This window comes from Lissotriton helveticus, chromosome 10 (genome assembly GCF_964261635.1).
Source record: "Lissotriton helveticus chromosome 10, aLisHel1.1, whole genome shotgun sequence".
In the NCBI taxonomy this organism is placed as follows: domain Eukaryota; kingdom Metazoa; phylum Chordata; class Amphibia; order Caudata; family Salamandridae; genus Lissotriton; species Lissotriton helveticus.
In genome coordinates this window covers 342,469,941-342,488,684 of record NC_136071.1, presented here as the reverse complement: position 1 = coordinate 342,488,684, position 18,744 = coordinate 342,469,941, and the positions used below count along the sequence as shown (strand labels likewise).

At 49.3% G+C, this 18,744-nt stretch overlaps 1 protein-coding gene across 31 annotated transcripts in view; it reads right to left on the bottom strand.

The window, feature by feature from the left end:
* Positions 1-18,744, bottom strand: part of MAP4 (microtubule associated protein 4) — a 1,839,191-nt gene that overhangs the window by 398,147 nt on the left and 1,422,300 nt on the right. For all 31 annotated transcript variants that reach the window (XM_078662502.1, XM_078662520.1, XM_078662498.1 and 28 more), the window contains one exon: positions 4,070-4,238. In XM_078662502.1, coding sequence (XP_078518628.1) covers positions 4,070-4,238 — 169 coding nt within the window. The remainder of the gene's footprint in view (positions 1-4,069; positions 4,239-18,744) is intronic.

Below are 18,744 nucleotides of genomic sequence, written 5' to 3'. Positions count from 1 at the left end.
CAGAAGGGGGGTATAGTCTAAGCACAAGAACAACCCCTTCTCCTCCTACCATGTCAGTGACAGGCAGAGTGCTGGTCCATATACTCTTCTTGAGGGTTCACAGGGAAGGGTCTCAGCTTCCCACAAGTGACGCAGGGTCTGAAGGTAGACTTCATGTAAGACATTACACAACTGTGATATTATGAAGAAAAAATTGAAGAAAAATGAAGAAAATTGAAGAAAACTGAGCAGAGCTCAGGGAGACTCCCTTCACACGACGTGCGGTAGAAAATCTGAGAGCCTGAGCCTGTGGGGAGAACATTCTAGTGGGTGCTGTCGCCTGATTGGCTGCAGTTTGGTCTATACAAAATGACTAGGATAGTCATGAGTGTGGAAGTTTTTACTCTTGTATCTTGGGCTACTTTACTTCCTGGTTGGTTATTACCAAGTTTTTCTAAGGATATTATTGCATTTTACTGCTTTTTATATACCGTGGGACTCCCACTCCGACGACGGGGAATGATTCAGGCATGTGAATCTATGAAAGACACCCTAATACTGGAGATTTTTTCTGTTGTACATTTTTATATATATATATATATTTTTTTTTTTTACAGGGGTACCGCTCTACAGATACGCGTGTAATTTACGAAAGGAAGAAACGGGCTTCAGGTGAGGGCTTATATGGAGTCGGTCGGCATCACATCCGGTGGACGCCGCCATTATGGAGCCGCTCGACGCCTTCTACCCACATGCAGAGGTACTGCTGTAGAAAAGTTTTCTGATCCAGTCTGGCGCTTGGGGAAAATTCAAAGGTAAGGAATCTGTGGCTATACGTCTCTATCAGATAAGGTAGATAAATAAATATAGAGGGTCCCTAAATCGCTCGTTCTGGAGAAGTGATCGCTATCTGCAATTCTACAGGCAGACTACAGAACTGCATTCAGGGGAGAGTTTTTAAGATGTCTTATTGACACTCTAGGTCGGTGGGTCCTAAAGGAAGGATCTCCTCTGCGGAATATGACTTTTTTGGTAGTTCCCTAACTGGGGATATATTGCATGTAATTGTGAATAATTATAGTTCTTTGTCATAATAAAACAAATAAAGACCTAGGCTTCGATTTTTCAAATGTGAAATAGACAAAGCTGAATTGAGAAATTAACATTTACACTAACCGCTCTAATTTAGGAAGGATTCAATAGTACTTAGTATATCAGTAATACTCCACATCTGAACACCTTAATAAATTCTCCGGAAAATACTTGAACCAATGTGTTAGATGTCAAGAAGCACTGGCTAGTTAGTCGCATGCTCTCTGGGAATGCACGAAATTGGAGATCGTCAGAGGACAACGTTTTTAAAGCTAAGCCAGGTTTATAAAATTGAGATTGCACCCGAATCCATCTGTTACGTTCCAAGAGCGATACTGCCAACCATTCAGCACTTTGGTTTTTTCTGGGCCCCTGGTAGGTCGATCAAAAAGGGAGGTCAGACAAAGTTGTTTCCCTGGCAATTCACCCGTATATTATGAGCACAGGGATCAGCTGAAAATAGTTGACCAAACCTGTGGTCTGTTGCAGACTAGAAACGATAGCTCAGTATGAAACCTTGATAAATTGAATGTAAGATATGAAATGTAAAGTGTTTCAAGACCAGATTCAAAATTAGTCGCCTTTTCTATGCATATTTGTTTTTGTGTGAACAGTATGTACTGTTCGGTACCTTGCTAATTAAAATCTACTGCTGCCACAGTGAAAATCCCACATATGGTGACATGCACGGTGCCGAAGGTTAAGGAGAACAATAAGTCGAAAATCAGTGCTCTGGCACCTCGTTCGATAGTGACATTTAAGAGGTGAGAATCAACTGCTGATAGTTTTTAAAGGAATCGGGTCCAACCTGAGAAAAGATAGTTTTCATTTCCCAAAATGAACTGGTGGTGGCCAATGGCCTGTGACTACAGACAGTTCAAATCATATTAAAAAAATATGTGAAGCTGCAGATTTCGTGCTCAGTTTCTGTAAGGAGAAAAGGGAGTAACTGCGAGCAAATCCTAAGAATCGTATGGAAATGACGAGCTCTCTGTGAAGCCAAAAATAAACAAAAGACTTCAACGCAGACTCACTGTTTAGATGCAAGGGTCTGCATGTGTTTGTGTGTATTGGTTTTTGATAGCACACAACTGATCGCCTCTATCTCACTACCTCTACTGAATGCCATCTGCTTGGCAACATCCCCGCAAAGATGCACTGAACAGATGCCAGCTAGAACTCAAATGAGCTCCCATCAGAGGTTCTCAGTGCCAGCCGGTGCCAGGTGAGTTAATATTCCGGGCTGAGCACTGCAGCCTATTCTTCAGCCTTCTTGGACCCGGTCATGTCTCCTTCCTTGCAGTGGATTTTGCAGGCTTTCGTTCTACCTAGACATTTAGGTTGTGCTCCGAGGTGTTTTGGAAATGTCCAAAAACTGTTACGAACAAATTAATCTGCTCTACAGATTAGGGAGTCGTACGTGTCGTGCTGCACAGTTAGGCAGCTTACACATCACAGAGTGTGCAATCACTGATGCGCGTTACACTTCGTGCGGACACCTGGTGTCACTAACTACACTCCCCTCCTGTCCCCGCACTCTGAAACCTCAAACACTATTCTATTCCCAGCTGAAAACAACGGAAGCACATCCAGAGCCAGAAAGATTTACTCAATAAGTACAGATCTGTGATTTACTCATATGTGGCCCTCAAAACTCTCAGCCATGAATGAAATGAAATGAAATGATTACGCTCTTGTATAGCGCACGACTACCCGTAGGCATCTCGGCGCTTGCTTAGGGAACCCGTCCTGGTATTCCCCTGTGAGATACCCCGGCAGGGTGTCCACAAGGTGAAAGCCAGGCATCCCGCCGCGAGGGGCCGTAGTGGAGATTAAGCAAGCTATTGCCCAGAGTCGCAGAGTGTGACCCCGTGAGTTGAGTAGGCACCGGAACGAGAATTATCGAGTCCGTGGAATTTTTGAGCCCGAGACCCGCCGAGGCGGGGAAACGAACCCTGGTCCACGGCTGATCTCAGCTTCCAGGTCTGCCGCCTCTAACCACTGAGCCACGCTTCTCCACCATGAATCCAGAAATGGAACAGTGAGATTATATGTGTACGCCCAGACCTCTAAGTGAACCACCATCAAGTAAACAGTGACATCACAACCCTTTTAGAATTATACAAACAGATTTCTATCCAGATAAGGAACCCCTGGAAGGAGATGGATGGTGCTGCTTTTAGCGCTCCTCCATTTCAAAAGCTGTCTCTGCTAATATTACAGCAACACTACCCATCCACCTTCACGACATCTGTACTGTAATTGGAAACACAACAAACACAGGGAGATAAATGGATGGAGCGCTGAAACTTTTCAGACACTCACCCCAGTCACAGATTTGGGTTGAATCCATCAACGTTCTTTAGCTCACTTCACCACCCCAGTTCAGATCCAGCCATATGCAAAACAGACTTGACCCTGTGCCTCATGGGAACAGTCCCTGCTCGAACTGCCAAGCTAGGTCTTCCTTGGACCGGAAACGAGCATCCTGGGACCGGTTTCTGGCTAATCAGCCGTCATCAGCCAGGCTAGCTTGAATCCAGTGGCAAAGTGAGCAAGGGGCCCACATCTGGGCATACCCTGCCAACTTAGGGCGAACAAAGCACACACAAGATGATGATGGACCGAGCACATAAACTTTTCAGACACTCACCCCCAGTCACAGATCTTGGTTTAATCCATCATCGTTCTTTAGCTCACTACGCCGACCTTAGAAGGTGGGCATGTGTTTGTCCTACTTAACTTAGCTTTGTTTCAAGTGCAAATGGCAGACTACTCAGGGCTGAGACAGGCCACTGCAGAGGAGACCTGAGGCAAACGATCTGTGGTTGCTCAACTACACAGTAATCAGGTTGCTGAAGAACAGGAGACAAAACACCAGCCTCGCATCTCAAATAGCTCCTGCCACAATTCAAAGCCACAGTTGGTGATATTAGATTCAATTCATAAATGCAAATACTAGAGGGGCCTTTGCCAGATTGAGCCGGGCAGTTCTTACTTGTTGGCCTCCTGGGTGTGGTGGAGGCGACAGCGACTGCTGGAACCATTGCTGCTTTGGGCGTCCCAGTAGCAGGTTTCACAGCAGCACGAGGGGTTCCTGCTGCAGATGCCTTAGTAACTGGTGTCTTCTCTTCTGGGCTCTTAGCTGGACTTTTGAAGTTTAGACCCTATAGATAAAAAGACACAATGTTCACTTAACTGATGGTCAATTCAAGCAATGCAAACCTGTCTTCTTGAACAGATGAACTGACTGACTATTCACTGACTAGCAGGACCAAGGACTCACAAGCACAACACATTGTCTGGCATGCAGCTAACAGGATATATCACACGAAAGCAACTGAAGGGTGCATCAGCATCGTCCCTGAGAAGCTGAGCTCCACTCTTTCATTCCTCGTGTGTTTTGACTCTCAACCTCTTCCGAGTTATCCCTTGATCTGTGACTTAGGTTGGCAGCTCTCAGCTGGTAGCCTGTCTGACAGAGGACTTTGTGAGTGCAGAGGAAGGCAAGGTGTGGTTTTAGAGGCGCGCAGGTGGAAGAGAGAAAAGCTAGGGCTGATGAGTATGCAGTAGGCTGGGAAGAAGTGACAGCAGGCTGTAGATGCAGCCAAAAGCAGAGGCGGGCTAAGTGGGGTTGTGGAGGTGGAGGTGAGAGAGGCTAGGATGGGATGTATGTATTAGACAGGTAGGAAATGCTAGCATGCTGTGGATGAAGGCGGAGGAAGGCTAGGCGGAGTTGTGGCGGTGACAGTGCAGGCGGAGGAGAGAGAGGCTAGGATGGGATGTATGTATTAGACAGGTAGGAAATGCTAGAATGCTGTGGATGCAGTCAAAGGCGGAAAAAGGCTAGGTGGGGTTGTGGAGGTGACAGTGAGTGCAGGCGGAGGAGAGAGGCGCTAGGATGGGGCGTATGTATTAGACAGGTAGGAAATGGTAGCATGCTGTGGATGCAGCCAAAGGCGGAGAAAGGCTAGGTGGTGTTCTGGCGGTGACAGTGCAGGCGGAGGAGAGAGAGGCTAGGATGGGATGTATGTATTGGACAGGTAGGAAATGCTAGCATGCTGTGGATGAAGGCGGAGGAAGGCTAGGTGGGGTTGTGGCGGTGACAGTGCAGGCGGAGGAGAGAGAGGCTAGGATGGGATGTATGTATTAGACAGGCAGAACATGCTAGCATGCTGTGGATGCAGTCAAAGGCAGAGAAAGGCTAGGTGGGGTTGTGGAGGTGACAGTGAGTGCAGGCGGAGGAGAGAGAGGCTAGGATGGGGCGTTTGTATTAGACAGGTAGGAAATGCTAGCATGCTGTGGATGAAGCCAAAGGCAGAGGAAGGCTAAGTGGGGTTGTGGAGGTGACAGTGCAGGCGCAGGAGAGAGGGGCTAGGATGGGATGTATGTATTAGACAGGTAGGAAATGCTAGCATGCTGTGGATGAAGGCGGAGGAAGGCTACGTAGGGTTGTGGCTGTGACAGTGCAGGCGGAGGAGAGAGAGGCTAGGATGGGATGTATGTATTAGACAGGTAGGAAATGCTAGCATGCTGTGGATGCAGCCAAAGGCGGAGAAAGGCTAGGTGGGGTTGTGGCGATGACAGTGCAGGCGGAGGAGAGAGAGGCTAGGATGGGATGTATGTATTAGACAGGTAGGAAATGCTAGCATGCTGTGGATGAAGCCAAAGGCGGAGGAAGGCTAGGTGGGGTTGTGGCGGTGACAGTGAGTGCAGGCGGAGGAGAGAGGGGCTAGGTCGGGCGTATGTATTAGAAAGGTAGGAAATGCTAGCATGCTGTGGATGAAGGCGGAGGAAGGCTAGGTGGGGTTGTGGCGGTGACAGTGCAGGCGGAGGAGAGAGGCTAGGATGGGGCATATGTATTAGACAGGTAGGAAATGCTAGCATGCTGTGGATGAAGGTGGAGGAAGGCTAGGTGGGGTTGTGGCGGTGACAGTGAGTGCAGGCAGAGGAGAGAGAGAGAGAGAGGCTAGGATGGGGCGTATGTATTAGACAGGTAGGAAATGGTAGCATGCTGTGGATGCAGCCAAAGGCGGAGGAAGGCTAGGTGGGGTTTTGGAAGTGTGCATGAAACAGAGCATGCACAGGAGAGGGGGATGGGGTGGTGAGAATATACAAAGTAGGAAGCAGTGCTGTGCTGGTAGGTCAAGGAACGCAATGCAGACGGGGAGTGTGTGGAATAGTTGGCTATGCCAAAACATTTTTGGGGGAGGCATGGACATTTATTGTCCGTAACACAACTGGCCCATGTGATGGCCTGGCAGAGAGGTGAGCTCAAAGCGTGTTCCGTCCATACTGAAATGACTCCCCTATTCACAAAAGGATACACTTCGAAATGAGCATCCGCAGACCAAGCCTTTATATCCAAGACCAGTTTCAGCAGTAGGTGCAGGGCAGGCAGGTTATTGTGCGAGCCCTGCAACTGTCTCATACAGCAGCACTCATACACCATAGTTGCACCCTGACCCTCTCTCAGGGCTAGAAAGGAAATCATCGTCCGAGAGCATAGACCATTTCAAGAGGAACAGACTCCATCCCGGGCTAGAGGCCTGCTGGCGTCAGCAGTGGGCAGATAAAACACACGAAGATCTAGTGAGAGCAATTCTGCTTACTGTCAAAACCCTCACACACGTGGGTGTCGGGTTTGTGAATGAATCTCATCGCCTGTACCCAAAAGGAGAGGATCTCACTGAAACTGTTTGAAAAAAACAATGCAAATCCCTGTACTTATTTAGGGATAAATGCCGTCAGCCTGACGTGCTTCTGAAACGACCAGGCCATGGCGGCTCTTTCCACGCCTCGGTTTCATCTCTTACACTTAATGTTTTCGTTTCCATTCTCTGTTTTTGTCAGCTACGAATGTGAGAACAAAAGTCTTTGTTGAGAAAGAACTTCACCACCAAACACGACAGAAAAGACACTTCCCTCACGTCTTCTATTATTTACATCCCACGATTTGTAAACCTTGTTTACATGTCAAAACAAAGTGAGCGACGCTCGGATTCTGACAGTCCTTTTCCAATACATGGAAAGTGATTTGATGGAGTCCCGGGTGTGTACGCCTGCAGAACTGTTTCCGGAGCGAAGATATACACAACTGTAGTGCACTCAAGAGTGTTTAATGCTGGCTGCACGCCCATTCACATGTCACTCACTTGTGTGCTAATCACAGAAAAAACACAAAAGAGGTCTCTATTTCAGCAAAGCGCTCAAGCCACCAAAGGAAGCTGCACAGCTCCGATGGAACGAACAAGGAGCTGGGGAAGGGGGTGTAGTTCAGCATGGGACATTCTTTTACAGAGCCAACGCATGGCCAAGAGGTAGGTGGACCTTCAGACGTCTGTACCAGGAAAGGAGGTTGATTTCCTGAGGGCGGGGTGGTCAAGGAGTCTGATGCCGCAGTGACCTGCCCCTAACCCTGTCAGTTTTGACAGAAGTTGTAAAAGCTGGTGTCGGGAGCCCGCCCATGGACATCTGGTCTGGCAGTGCATAATACAGAAGGAGGGACAGGGTTTGGCCATGCTGGGCCCTATCGACCAAGCACATGATTTTGAATTTCACCATTTGTTTGACAGGCAGTCAGAGTAGACTTCCAATTTGAGCCCTCTAAACAGATTTGACAGGCTGACAGGCTTTCCGGAGCATAAGACCTTCGTTGTGGGACCATTAAAGTTTGCATAACCCACTGTTTATCATTTCCATGCCTGCACGTGCTGGAGACCACGGAGCATTTCCTGCACATTTTTAGGAATTTGATGTGAATGTGTCACCGCCATACATGCAGTAGTAAATACTGTAGCTGCTAAGAATTGCTACAGGGGAGACGATGTATGTATTGATTAGAGCCAGAGAGATCGATGTTCCTAGGGGATGCCTCAGGTCACAGTGATGATTTTGGATCCGAATTCGCTAAGTTGATGAGTACGGTTGGCAAGGAATGATTTGAACCGCTGGTGAGCAGCAGCACTTCTGCCAAAACATGGATTACAAACTGAGAAAGGAGAATCCCTGTCATTGACTCTCACAAGCTGTGGATAGGACCAATGTGCATCTTTCATCATTCGCTCTAGCAGGGAGAACAAAGTCTCGGATTATCAAAATGGCAGTTTTGATGCCCTCTGGCGCCTGAAGTCGAACTGAAGGTAACTAAGAAGGTTATTCTCTTTCAGGCAAGTTGAGTGCTGTAAGGTGACTACTGCTTCCCGGATTTTAGCAATAGTCGAAAGGCAAGAGATAGGTCTGTAGCTGGCCAGTACATAAGGATCAGCGGCAGGTTTCTTTAAAAGACACTTAATGGTCTATGGCAATTGGTAGTAAAATCTTTCTGAACAGACTTCTGCTGCCATCCACAGAGATGGCAGAAACAGAATATACAAATGTGCATGTGAAAGCATTACATGCAAATAAAGGTGTTTAAGAAGTGTATCAGACGAACTGACAGCATTTGATCTCTAACCGGGTAGGGGTTAAAAAAAGAAAAATAAATAGTTTCGATCAGACCCACTCCTGGTGGTTACAATGTTATTTCACCCCTTCAAATCAATAATTGTTTGCATACTGTGTGTTCACGAGTAAACGGAATGTTCAGCATAGATGTGTGCGGTGTCTTTTTGAGGACAGAAAATGAACCATTTGCTTTTTAAAAATGTGAGGCCATGGTAACAACATTGAAACTAAACATGTCCTGTAGATGGGCCACTTGTGCTTTTCATTACATGCAGCTAACTTTTAAAATCCCTATATGGAAATACATTTTAACGAAGTTAAGCGGTCTCAGCGGAAATGTAAATATGGGCGGGGGGGGGGGGGCAGTAAGCAATAGAAGGGAGACAATGGACTAAAAGTAACTAGTTGTGGTGAATGGGCATGTCATATCTCTTTGTCTAGGTATCTGGGGAGGTTTCTCTTTGGAACTGCACTCCTCTGAAGTTCCTACACGTTTACCTCAAATATTAAATGGTTTGATTTATTTAGAGATAGAATCACCTCTCTAATCAAATCAATGTTATTTAAGTCTGGGCTGTGTCTCAGGCTGCCTGCCTCGCCTCACAGTTGCATGCTGTATGGCGTTACAACTGGCAGTAACTTCATGCCTTTTTGACTTATGCCAAGAAAAATGGATTGATTTATGAACAATGAAGTTTAAAAATGTTAAGGTAGGAGGAGCCAAGATGGCCGCCGGAGCGGACGTGTAGGCTCCCAGCTCCGCGAGCTCTCGAGCCCCGCTCTGAAATCCTGATTACCATCCTGAGGTCGCGCTGCAGCGGGGTGCCGGTGATTGCGCGCTGTCCTCATTCGTGTTCTCCCGGAGTCTCTACCTGCCCGGTAACCGGAGTTATTCGGGAAGCTGTTTGGTGGCCTCCGCCGCCCTGAAGCCGGGACCTACGCCGCTGAATGCAGCCGGGTCCTAATTGATCAACACCGGCCAGCTGGGCCTGGTCGGAGCTGGCCCTTTGAGACGCATTGACTGCTGACTGGGAGCAGGAACGGAATTTCTCGGCTGGAGCGCGGCTCCTCACGCCACGCGACTGGAGGGCATTTGCGAGATGGGGGCTCCCTGGGAATACTTCTTCTTTGTGAAAAGCCGGAGGTGAGCGGAGCCGACCCCATTTTCGAGATTGCCCGGTTTTTGCGGACCACCCCCTTATTTGCCCCAGCCTTGCATTGATGAGGGGATGGCTGTTACAGAAGATCGTTCCCTCGAGGTATGCCTTGTTGGCATCGGTACCTTGGACTGCGGTCTGCCGGTGCCGTCCTCGCCCCCATCTCATTGTCATTCTCCCCCCATGGTGAACACGTTTGATGGCGCCCTACGCGAGTTGGAATGCAGTGCCCTGCCTATCGATGTGATGTGTGATGGGGTATGCGGGTCATCTCGTAACACGGAGGTGTGGAGTCACCTATCTGAGCTATCCTGTGGCACCATTCTCGCTGCTCTTGGGGATCTACGATCTGTGTGGAGGGATGGTTACCGAGAGCTGGGTGATAAACTTGATGGCGTTCAGTTCACTCTGAGGCGGATACGGTGGAACTGCTCCCAGTGGGGTGACGATTTGCCTTCTCCAGTTCCTGAGGGGGCTACAATGTTTCTGCGCGAGTGCAGAGGGGAGCGTATTCTCCCTGATGGTGTTGGTGCCTGCGGACGGCCGTCTGCTAGCTCCTGTGGCACTGCAGTGTGTCTTTCCCACCTGGGGGCTGAGATTTCGTTTGTGGTATCGTCGCTACCGCCCCGAACAATGCTTTTTCAGCTGTTAGCCCCTTTGACGGCTTCCTCCTTCCAAGCCCCACTTTCCTTGCTATGGACTGAGTATCATCGGGCGAACTTGGGGGCGATATTTGTCGATGAAGATGGCCATATTGGTAACTGGCGGCGTCCATTTTGTATTTACGGACCACTCCTCTGCCGTGCGTGGACATTTTGTTCCTTTGTGTTGGATGGGACGGGCTTCCCTCGGGAGCCATATTTAGGTGGACTCGCGCGAACAGGCCAGGGCTAGGTGCTCCCTATTATAGTTGATGGCTGCTTGGCTGGCGGAGGATCGGATTGACATATCCCAATGTAACACTCAGCTGTGCTGTTTTTGCTGTCTCTCCCCATTCATTACCGTAACCGTTGCTTATCATTGTTGTCATTTATTCTTGGGGTGGAGAATAAACCTGAGGCTTGGGAGACCGGGAGCTCATATGTATGACCCTCCTCCGATTTATATAGTTTCTTTTCTTTGTCTATATTTCGGGTACTCTTTATTGGGCGACAGACACACTGCTAGGGGGGGGTAGGCCGTAGCCTCTGCATGTGTGTAGGGTGGGGGGTTTTATTTTGTTCGTTTTCAGTTTCTATGGGCCTTATTTTTCTTTTCCTTTCTCCTCTCTTTTTCTCGGGTCAGTAGGGTTGCTTGATGTGGGGTGGATACGGACTGGCGCGAAATATTTTGGTGGTTGTTTATCCTTTCATTGCTATTTATGTGCCGTTCTTTGCTTATGTTTCCCTGTTCGTTGGATATCCTTTGGTGGGCGTTGCTCACTCTTGCTCTCGATGGACTATATGGTTACTGATCCTTCTCTGTTCCTTTCCTTTTACGTACGTTGTTTATATATTTAAAAATGAACCTTAATTCTCCTGTTTCACGGCAGTCTGATATTTTCCAGTGTAATTCTGAATGCTTGCTACTTTGTATTACCGTACTGCTGAGTTACCGTATAACTTATGACAGTGCTTAGACATACGTTGAGGCCGGCCAGGTGGTTGTAGGCCCATAACTGTTTGCTGATACTGCACAATAAAGGTTTTAAAAAAAAAATAAAAAAATGTTAAGGTAGTGCATATTACCGATTTAGTACCTCTTCTATTTCACGTTTTACTTAATCGTGCATTCCCCAAGACTGTTAGCAATTTCATCATGTTGTGTTTTTGCATTTTTTTCGTGCACCTATTACTTTTGTATAGTCAAGTGCATACTTTTAGTCGTGCCAGGTGCTTGTGAGGGGCTTTGATTGAGAGCTCTGGCACTGAGGCTGAAGGCAAAGCAAAGTGCCTGTAAGGGGGGGTTGGTCTCTCTGCAGATCACAAAGATGTAATTGAAATTCAGTGCAAATGTGTGTACACAGATGTCAAAACATTTAAAAAGAAAATAAAGAGCTTAAAGCACAAGTTACTTACCTTCGGTAACAATATATCTGTAAGAAACATTAGTAGTGATAAATTCCTTACCTTAGAATTATCCCCAGGCGTCAGACTGGATCCAGAAAGTTTTTTCAGCAGCAGTACCCCTGCGCATCGGTAGGCGTCATCGTGCGGCTCCGCGTGCGTTGTTGGCGCCGTGATGACGTCGGCGGAGCTACTTAGAGGCGCCCACGCGCGCTGACGTTAGTTCTGTACACGACTTTCCGCGCCAGGAACGCAGAGCCACGCAAGATACTGACCACTACTGCCATGATACTAGGGCCCTGAAAGGGATGACCTTAACCCCAGATATCAGTTCGCAGTACGGGGAGGATGGGTGGGGCTGTAAGGAATTTATCACTACTAATGTTTCTTGCAGATGTATCATTACCGAAGGTAAGTAACTTGTGCATCTGAAAGAAATACGTAGTGTTAGATTCCTTACCTTAGAATAGATACCACAGCAATACCAACCTCGAGGTAGGTCTGCGAACCAAGATCACACCAGAAAGTCCTGGAGAACAGAACGGCCAAAGAAGCCGTCTCTCCGGACTTGGTTGTCCAGGAAGTAGTGCTTGGTAAACGTGTGCAGCGGGGCCCACTTAGCTGCCTGACAAATGTCCTGCAAGGGAACACCGCGTCCCAGAGCAGTAGTGGCTGCCGTCGCCCTGGTAGAATGGGCGAGCAGCTCTTTTTTAGCTAGGGAATAACAAGCCTTTATGCACAAAACGACCCATCGAGAAATGGTCCATTTGTGCACCACCCGACCTTTCTTAGCGCCCATGTAGCCAACAAGAACTGCGTTACTTACCTGTAGCAGCAGTTATCCAGTATTGGTGTCTTTCATAGATTCACATGCCTGAATCATTCCCCGTCGTCGAGACGGGAGCCTCCGATACATAAAAAAGTAATGTCCTATAGACATACATAGAGAAAATAGGCCTAAGGGTCTTCCCTTAGTAGCCTTTCTTTGTCCTTATGCAAAAAGGACCAAACTCTCACAGTCAGCCAATCAGCTCCGACCTCCCTCTAGAACCTTCCTGGGAGGAGCCTCAGTCCCTCAGATTTTCGTACGCACTCAGCTAGTTAGGCGTAACATTGTTAGAGAGGGATGTGAGACTTCCCAGGGGAGGCGGGAGGGTTGCATGTGAATCTATGAAAGACACCAATACTGGATAACTGCTGTTACAGGTAAGTAACGCAGTTCTTATCCAGTATTAGGGGTGTCTTTCATAGATTCACATGCCTGAATCAGAGTAGCTAGCAATTAGACATGCACATTCGTGATGGAAAGGTGTCCTGCAGGCATGTTAGACAATGCACACATTGTCCTATAGCATGTAAAAAGACAGCATAAGCAGAGCATCACAATAGCAGAGAATGTGCATACCTGGATGGCGAGATGAGGGAAGGCTCACCTCACTGAAAGAGATGGCGTAGCACCGCCTGGCCCACTGCTGCATCCTTCTGAAGTTCGATATCCAGGCAGTAGTGTCTGGAGAAAGTGTGCGGTGACTTCCAGGTCGCCGCTCTGCATATGTCCAGGATCGGCACTCCAGCGAAAAGTGCTGCTGAGGTGGACATCGCCCTGGTGGAATGTGCAGTGACATGATCAGTCAAACGCCGTCCAGCCTTGGTATGACAGAATGCAATCGCTGAGGAAATCCATCTCGAGATGCTTTGCTTCGTGAGAGGCAGGCCCATTCTTGGATTGCTGTATGCCACGAATAGTTGTGAAGATTTTCTGAAGGCTTTGGTTTTATCCAGATAGAACTTTAGACATCTCTTGAGATCTAAAGAATGTAGTGCTCTTTCGGCTGCGGTGGAAGGGTTCGCAAAGAAAGACCTAAGGACTATTGGTTCATTGAGATGAAAGTCCGAAGGCACTTTCGGTATGAACTTAGGGTTCGGTCTTAACATCACTCTGTCCTGTCTGAATTGCATGTATGGATCCTGAATGGACAGAGCTTGAAGTTCGCTCACTCTCCTGGCCGATGTTAAAGCGAGCAAGAGCGCAGTTTTCCATGAGATGTATTTGATGGATGCCCGATGAATGGGTTCAAAGGGATGCCTCATAAGTTGGTTGAGAACTAGGTTCAGATGCCACGTCGGGGGGACTTTCCGAGGCCTCGGAAAGGATCTATAAAGCCCCTTCAGGAATTGTTTTACCAGTCTACTGGACCACAGGGAAGGTCCCGTGAAAGTTCTGGTGAACCTCGATATAGCTGCTAGGTGGACTTTTATGGATGCATGTGCCAGTCCTGATTGTGCCAAGTGCAGTAGGTATGGCAATAGCTGTTCAGGTGTGACGTACAGTGGTTGCAGGCCCTGGTCCGAACACCAAATGCAGAATCTTTTCCATTTGAGAGAGTAGGTTTTGTTGGTACTGTCTGCTCTCGCTTTTGCCAGTATATCTCTGCAGTCCTGCGGGATATTCAGGCCACCGAACTCTCTGTGCTCAGGAGCCAGGCCGATAACCTGAGCGATTGCAGGTTCGGGTGTTGCACCTGCCCCTTGGACATCGTCAGGAGGTTCGGGTGTTGTCGCAGTCGAATCGGTGTCTTGATAGATAGCCGAAGTAGATCCGAGAACCAGTGTTGTCTCGGCCAGGACGGGGCAATCAGCATTAGGGTACAGGGCTCCGCCTTCATCTTCCTGAGGAGCCTCGGGATCATGGGAAACGGAGGAAAAGCGTACGCAAACACGCTGAACCAACCGATGGAAAAGGCATTCCCCAGTGATCCCTGTTGGGGATGCCAGCTTGCCTAGCTTGGGCATTTGGCGTTCCCCTTGGTGGCAAACAGGTCTATTCCTGGGACTCCTCATTGAGAGAAGATGTGAGTCAGCGCGCTGTCGCTCAGTTCCCACTCGTAGGAGAGTGATCGTTGCCTGCTTAGGGCGTCGGCGATGGTATTGTCCTTGCCTGGCACATAGTCGGCTTTGAGTGTGATTCCATGCAGCACTAGCCAGTTCCAGATCTTCTGCGATTCGCGTGATAGAGAGAGCGAACGCATTCCTCCCTGTTTGTTGAGATAGTGCATCGTCGTGGTGTTGTCCGTTTTGACGAGCACTGGGGAGTGCCGGATGCGTGGTAGAAAGGCCTGTAGTGCCAGATACACGGCTCTCAGCTCCAAAAGATTTATATGAAGCTGTTTTTCCTGAGTGTCCCATTTGCCGCTGATCCGAAGGTCCTGAAGGACAGCGCCCCATCCCTCCAGGGAAGCGTCCGTGGTGATCACCAGAGGTGTTGCCGGAAGGAGAAATGACAGTCCTACGGTCAGATTTTTGCGACGCCTCCACCAGGTTAGACTCTTGGTCATTTTGGGTGTTATCCAGACAGTGTCCTCGAAAGAGCCAGTACTTTGAGTCCATTGGCTCGCGAGCGCCTCCTGCAACGGGCGCATTCTGAGTCTGCAGTGAGGGACGAGGAGTATACAGGAGGACATCATGCCCAGGAGGGATGTATAGGTCCGGACCTTCAGTTGTGTCCTGTTCGCCACAGCCGTGGCCAGGGACAATATCTTGTCTGTCCTTTCCTTCGAGGGGAAGGCTCTTGCGCACTCTGTGTCCAAGGTTGCTCCGAGGAAGGTAATTTTTGTCGTAGGGATGACACAGGATTTCTTGAGATTGAGAGTTAATCCCAGCCTCTGAAAAAGATTTGTGCAGGCGCTGGAGGATTCGGCTGCGTCTTTCGCCGAGGGTGCTTTCACCAGCCAGTCGTCTAGGTAGGGGAAGACCTGGTGACCCATTTGACGCAGGAAAGCTGCCACCGGTGCAAGGCACTTCGTGAAAATCCGCGGTGCGGATTTGAGGCCGAACGGTAGTACCTTGAATTGATAATGTTGCCCTGCAACCTCGAACCTCAGGAATTTTCTGTGACACTTGAGGATGGGGATGTGGTAGTAGGCATCCTGGAGATCCAAGGATGTCATGAAATCTCCTTTTTCTAGAATGCCTAGTATTTCTTGAATCGTCACCATCCTGAACAATTGGCTCCGTAGGAAGACGTTGAGCGCTCGGAGGTCCAGAATGGGCCGCCACTTGTCCTCTTTCTGGCGTACAAGAAAGAAGTGGGAGTAAAAGCCCTTCCCCTTCAGGGGTGCCGGAACCCGCTCGATAGCTCCTTTCTTCAGCATTACAGAAATTTCCTGGAGAAGCAGGCGTAAGTTTTTGTGCGCCCGTCTGCGTGGAGGAGTTCTGGGAGGGATGGTGGTGAATTCGAGGGAATGGCCAAAACGTATGATTTGGAGAACCCACCGGTCCGTGGTTATGAGTTGCCAATTGTTGAGGAAATGGGTCAATTTTCCTCCAAGTTGTAAGGAGGGATAGGGTGTCTGGACTGGCTGGAGTAGCCCGTCACTGGCGGCCGCCAGTGCCCCTCTTCGCATTCTTGCCTCTGAAGTTCGATCGTCCGTAGGACGATTGACGGCCTTGAGGTTGCTTGTGTTGGTATTGACCTTTGTTAGTATAGGAGTACGAGGACCTATTCTAATAGGAACCTCGATACGAGGACTGTCCTCTGGATCTGTTGCCTCGAAAGGACTGGGTCCGGGACTGTAAGTTACCCAGAGCCCTGGCCGTATCCGTGTCCTTCTTTATGGTTTGCAATGCCTCATCGATCTTGTCCCCAAAAAGGTGCTGGCCATCGAAGGGCATGTCTAAGACCTTGGATTGCACCTCCTGGCGGAACGACGTCGCCTTAAGCCATCCTTGACGGCGTAGGACCGCAGCTCCAGCAAGTTGACGAAAGCCAGTCATGGCCGCATCGATACCACAGTCTATTATTTCGGCTGCTGAAGTTTGACCCTCCACTAGTAGAGCCTTGACTTCACCTTGGACTGTGTCAGGCAGGTCTGACAAATATGGGGCTATGTCTTCCCAGAGTTGGCGATTATAACGCCCCAACAGGGCAATGGAGTTGGCCACCTTGACGGTCATGGCCGAAGTCGTCGTGAACCGTTTGCCGATTGTGTCCAGCTTCCTGCCGTCTTTGTCCGGAGGAGCGGACAGCGGGGAGGAAGGGTTGCGGGAGTGCTTCAGGGCCGCCTGTGTGACCACTGAATCAGGTTTAGGGTGCCCATTTAGGCAAGCCGCTGCAGTCAGTGGGGCTTTGTATTTCTTGTCCAGGCGCGGAACAACCGCAGACACAGAAGCGGGCGTCAGCATCAGTTTCTTGCCTTGTTCCCACAGAAATTCTATTATTGGAATAGATTTAGCCGTCTTTTGAGTCTGCTCCTTAAAATCGTGCAGGAAGCATTCAGTTTCTGTGGATTCGATAGCCATATGGAATCTCTTTGCCGCTCTTTCAACGATTTTATGGAAGCCGCCGATGTCTACCGGCGGCGAGTCAGCTTGGCGCGGTTGGGGCGAAGCTGGTGAAGACGCCACATACTCATCCTCCTCATCATGGGTAGAGTGGGCCTCCTGGACCTCTCCTTCCTCCAATTCTTCCTCCTCCTCATCCTCGTCTGATGACACTACCTCCTGAGGTTGGATCTTCTCATGGTGGGCTTGAGGGGGAGGTCGAGACGGTTTTGGGGCTGCCGCTGGTTTATGAACGATCAGCGACTGATCTCTACTGTCAGCGTCCGGGAAGCGTTGTTTGTAAATCTGTACAAGGAATTTCAGGTCGTTCACCAGAGCAGCTGGCAGGCATATCATGGGGGTAACCTCCGTGCTGACTTTAGTGTGGACGGAGTGCTCCTGGTAAGAGATTTCCTCTACCTCCTCGTCAGTGCTTTGGCATTTGACATGTAGGTCCGAGATGGAAGTAGCGGGGCCCAGGTGGTCATCCTCTTCTGAGTCTTCACTCTGGAAGATTTCGTTAGGCGGCTGCATCTCCACTTTGCTTGGAGACGTGGTTTCCGGCGTAATATGCGGTTTGGTAGTCTTGCCCAACGCCGGACTGGAGGTGGAAACCGCCGACGGCGTCGTCGACGGTGGTAGCGTGAGGGATGACACCTCCACGAGCTTGGATTTCTTCCATGTTTCTGAAAGCGTCTTCGTCGACGACGAGTCCTCCGTCGACCGCAGCTTTAACTTCGTCGACGACGACGACGAGTCGTCCGTCGACGGCGTCTTCAACTTCGTCGACGACGACGAGTCCTTCGTCGACGGTAGGGTCTTCGTCGACGGAATCTCCGTAGACGGCAATTTGGTCGTCGACGACCGCGACGTCGTCGGTGCACTCGTCGACGGCGAGCCCGTCGTCGTTCTCGTCGACGCTTTCGTCGTCGACGTCTTCGCCGTCGATGCCCTCGTCGATGCCTTCGTCGTCGGGGCTGTCGATGGTGGGTTCGTCGTCGACGTCGTCGTCGACAATATGTCCGTTAAAGAGGATGCCGTCGTCGACGGTGTAGTTTTCGTCGACGGCGTAGTCTTCGACGTCGACAGGGTCTTTGTCGTCGACGATTTCAGCAGTAAAACAGAGGAAATAGGTCTACCTGTCGATGACGATGATGGAGATGTCATCGTCGACGGTGAAAGAGACAACGCTGACGTCGTTGACACAGTGGTAGTTACTGAGGTAGTCCTCTGGGCAGGTCTGCTAGATGACTGAGCAGGCTTCTTAAAAGTCTGATTGTCCTTAACAGACACAGAAGATGTCGTAGATCTTGCCTCTGAAGACTTCTTGGCTGTCTTCCTAGGAGGAGTGTCTGAGGGGCCAGGGGAAGTTACCCGTGGCCTCTTTTGAGAGACTTCTGAGACCTTAGAGACACTACCCTCGGAAGATTCCAGAGTGTCTCTGTCCTTGAGCCTGTCGAGCCAGATGAGAAGGCGACCTTCCCTGTCTCTCACGGTCTTTTTAGGGAAAGACCTACATATTTTGCAGTCTGCAGGGACGTGGTCAGGATAAAGGCAATATAAGCATAAGGTATGCTTATCATCCACATGGAGCCTTTTCTTCCCACATGAAGAGCAGGCCCTGAAAAGGGCTTTCTTCTGGGATTCAGACATCGAAGAAAGCAGTGGAAAGAAAACACTTACTGCCTCAAAGTGTTACTGAAGTA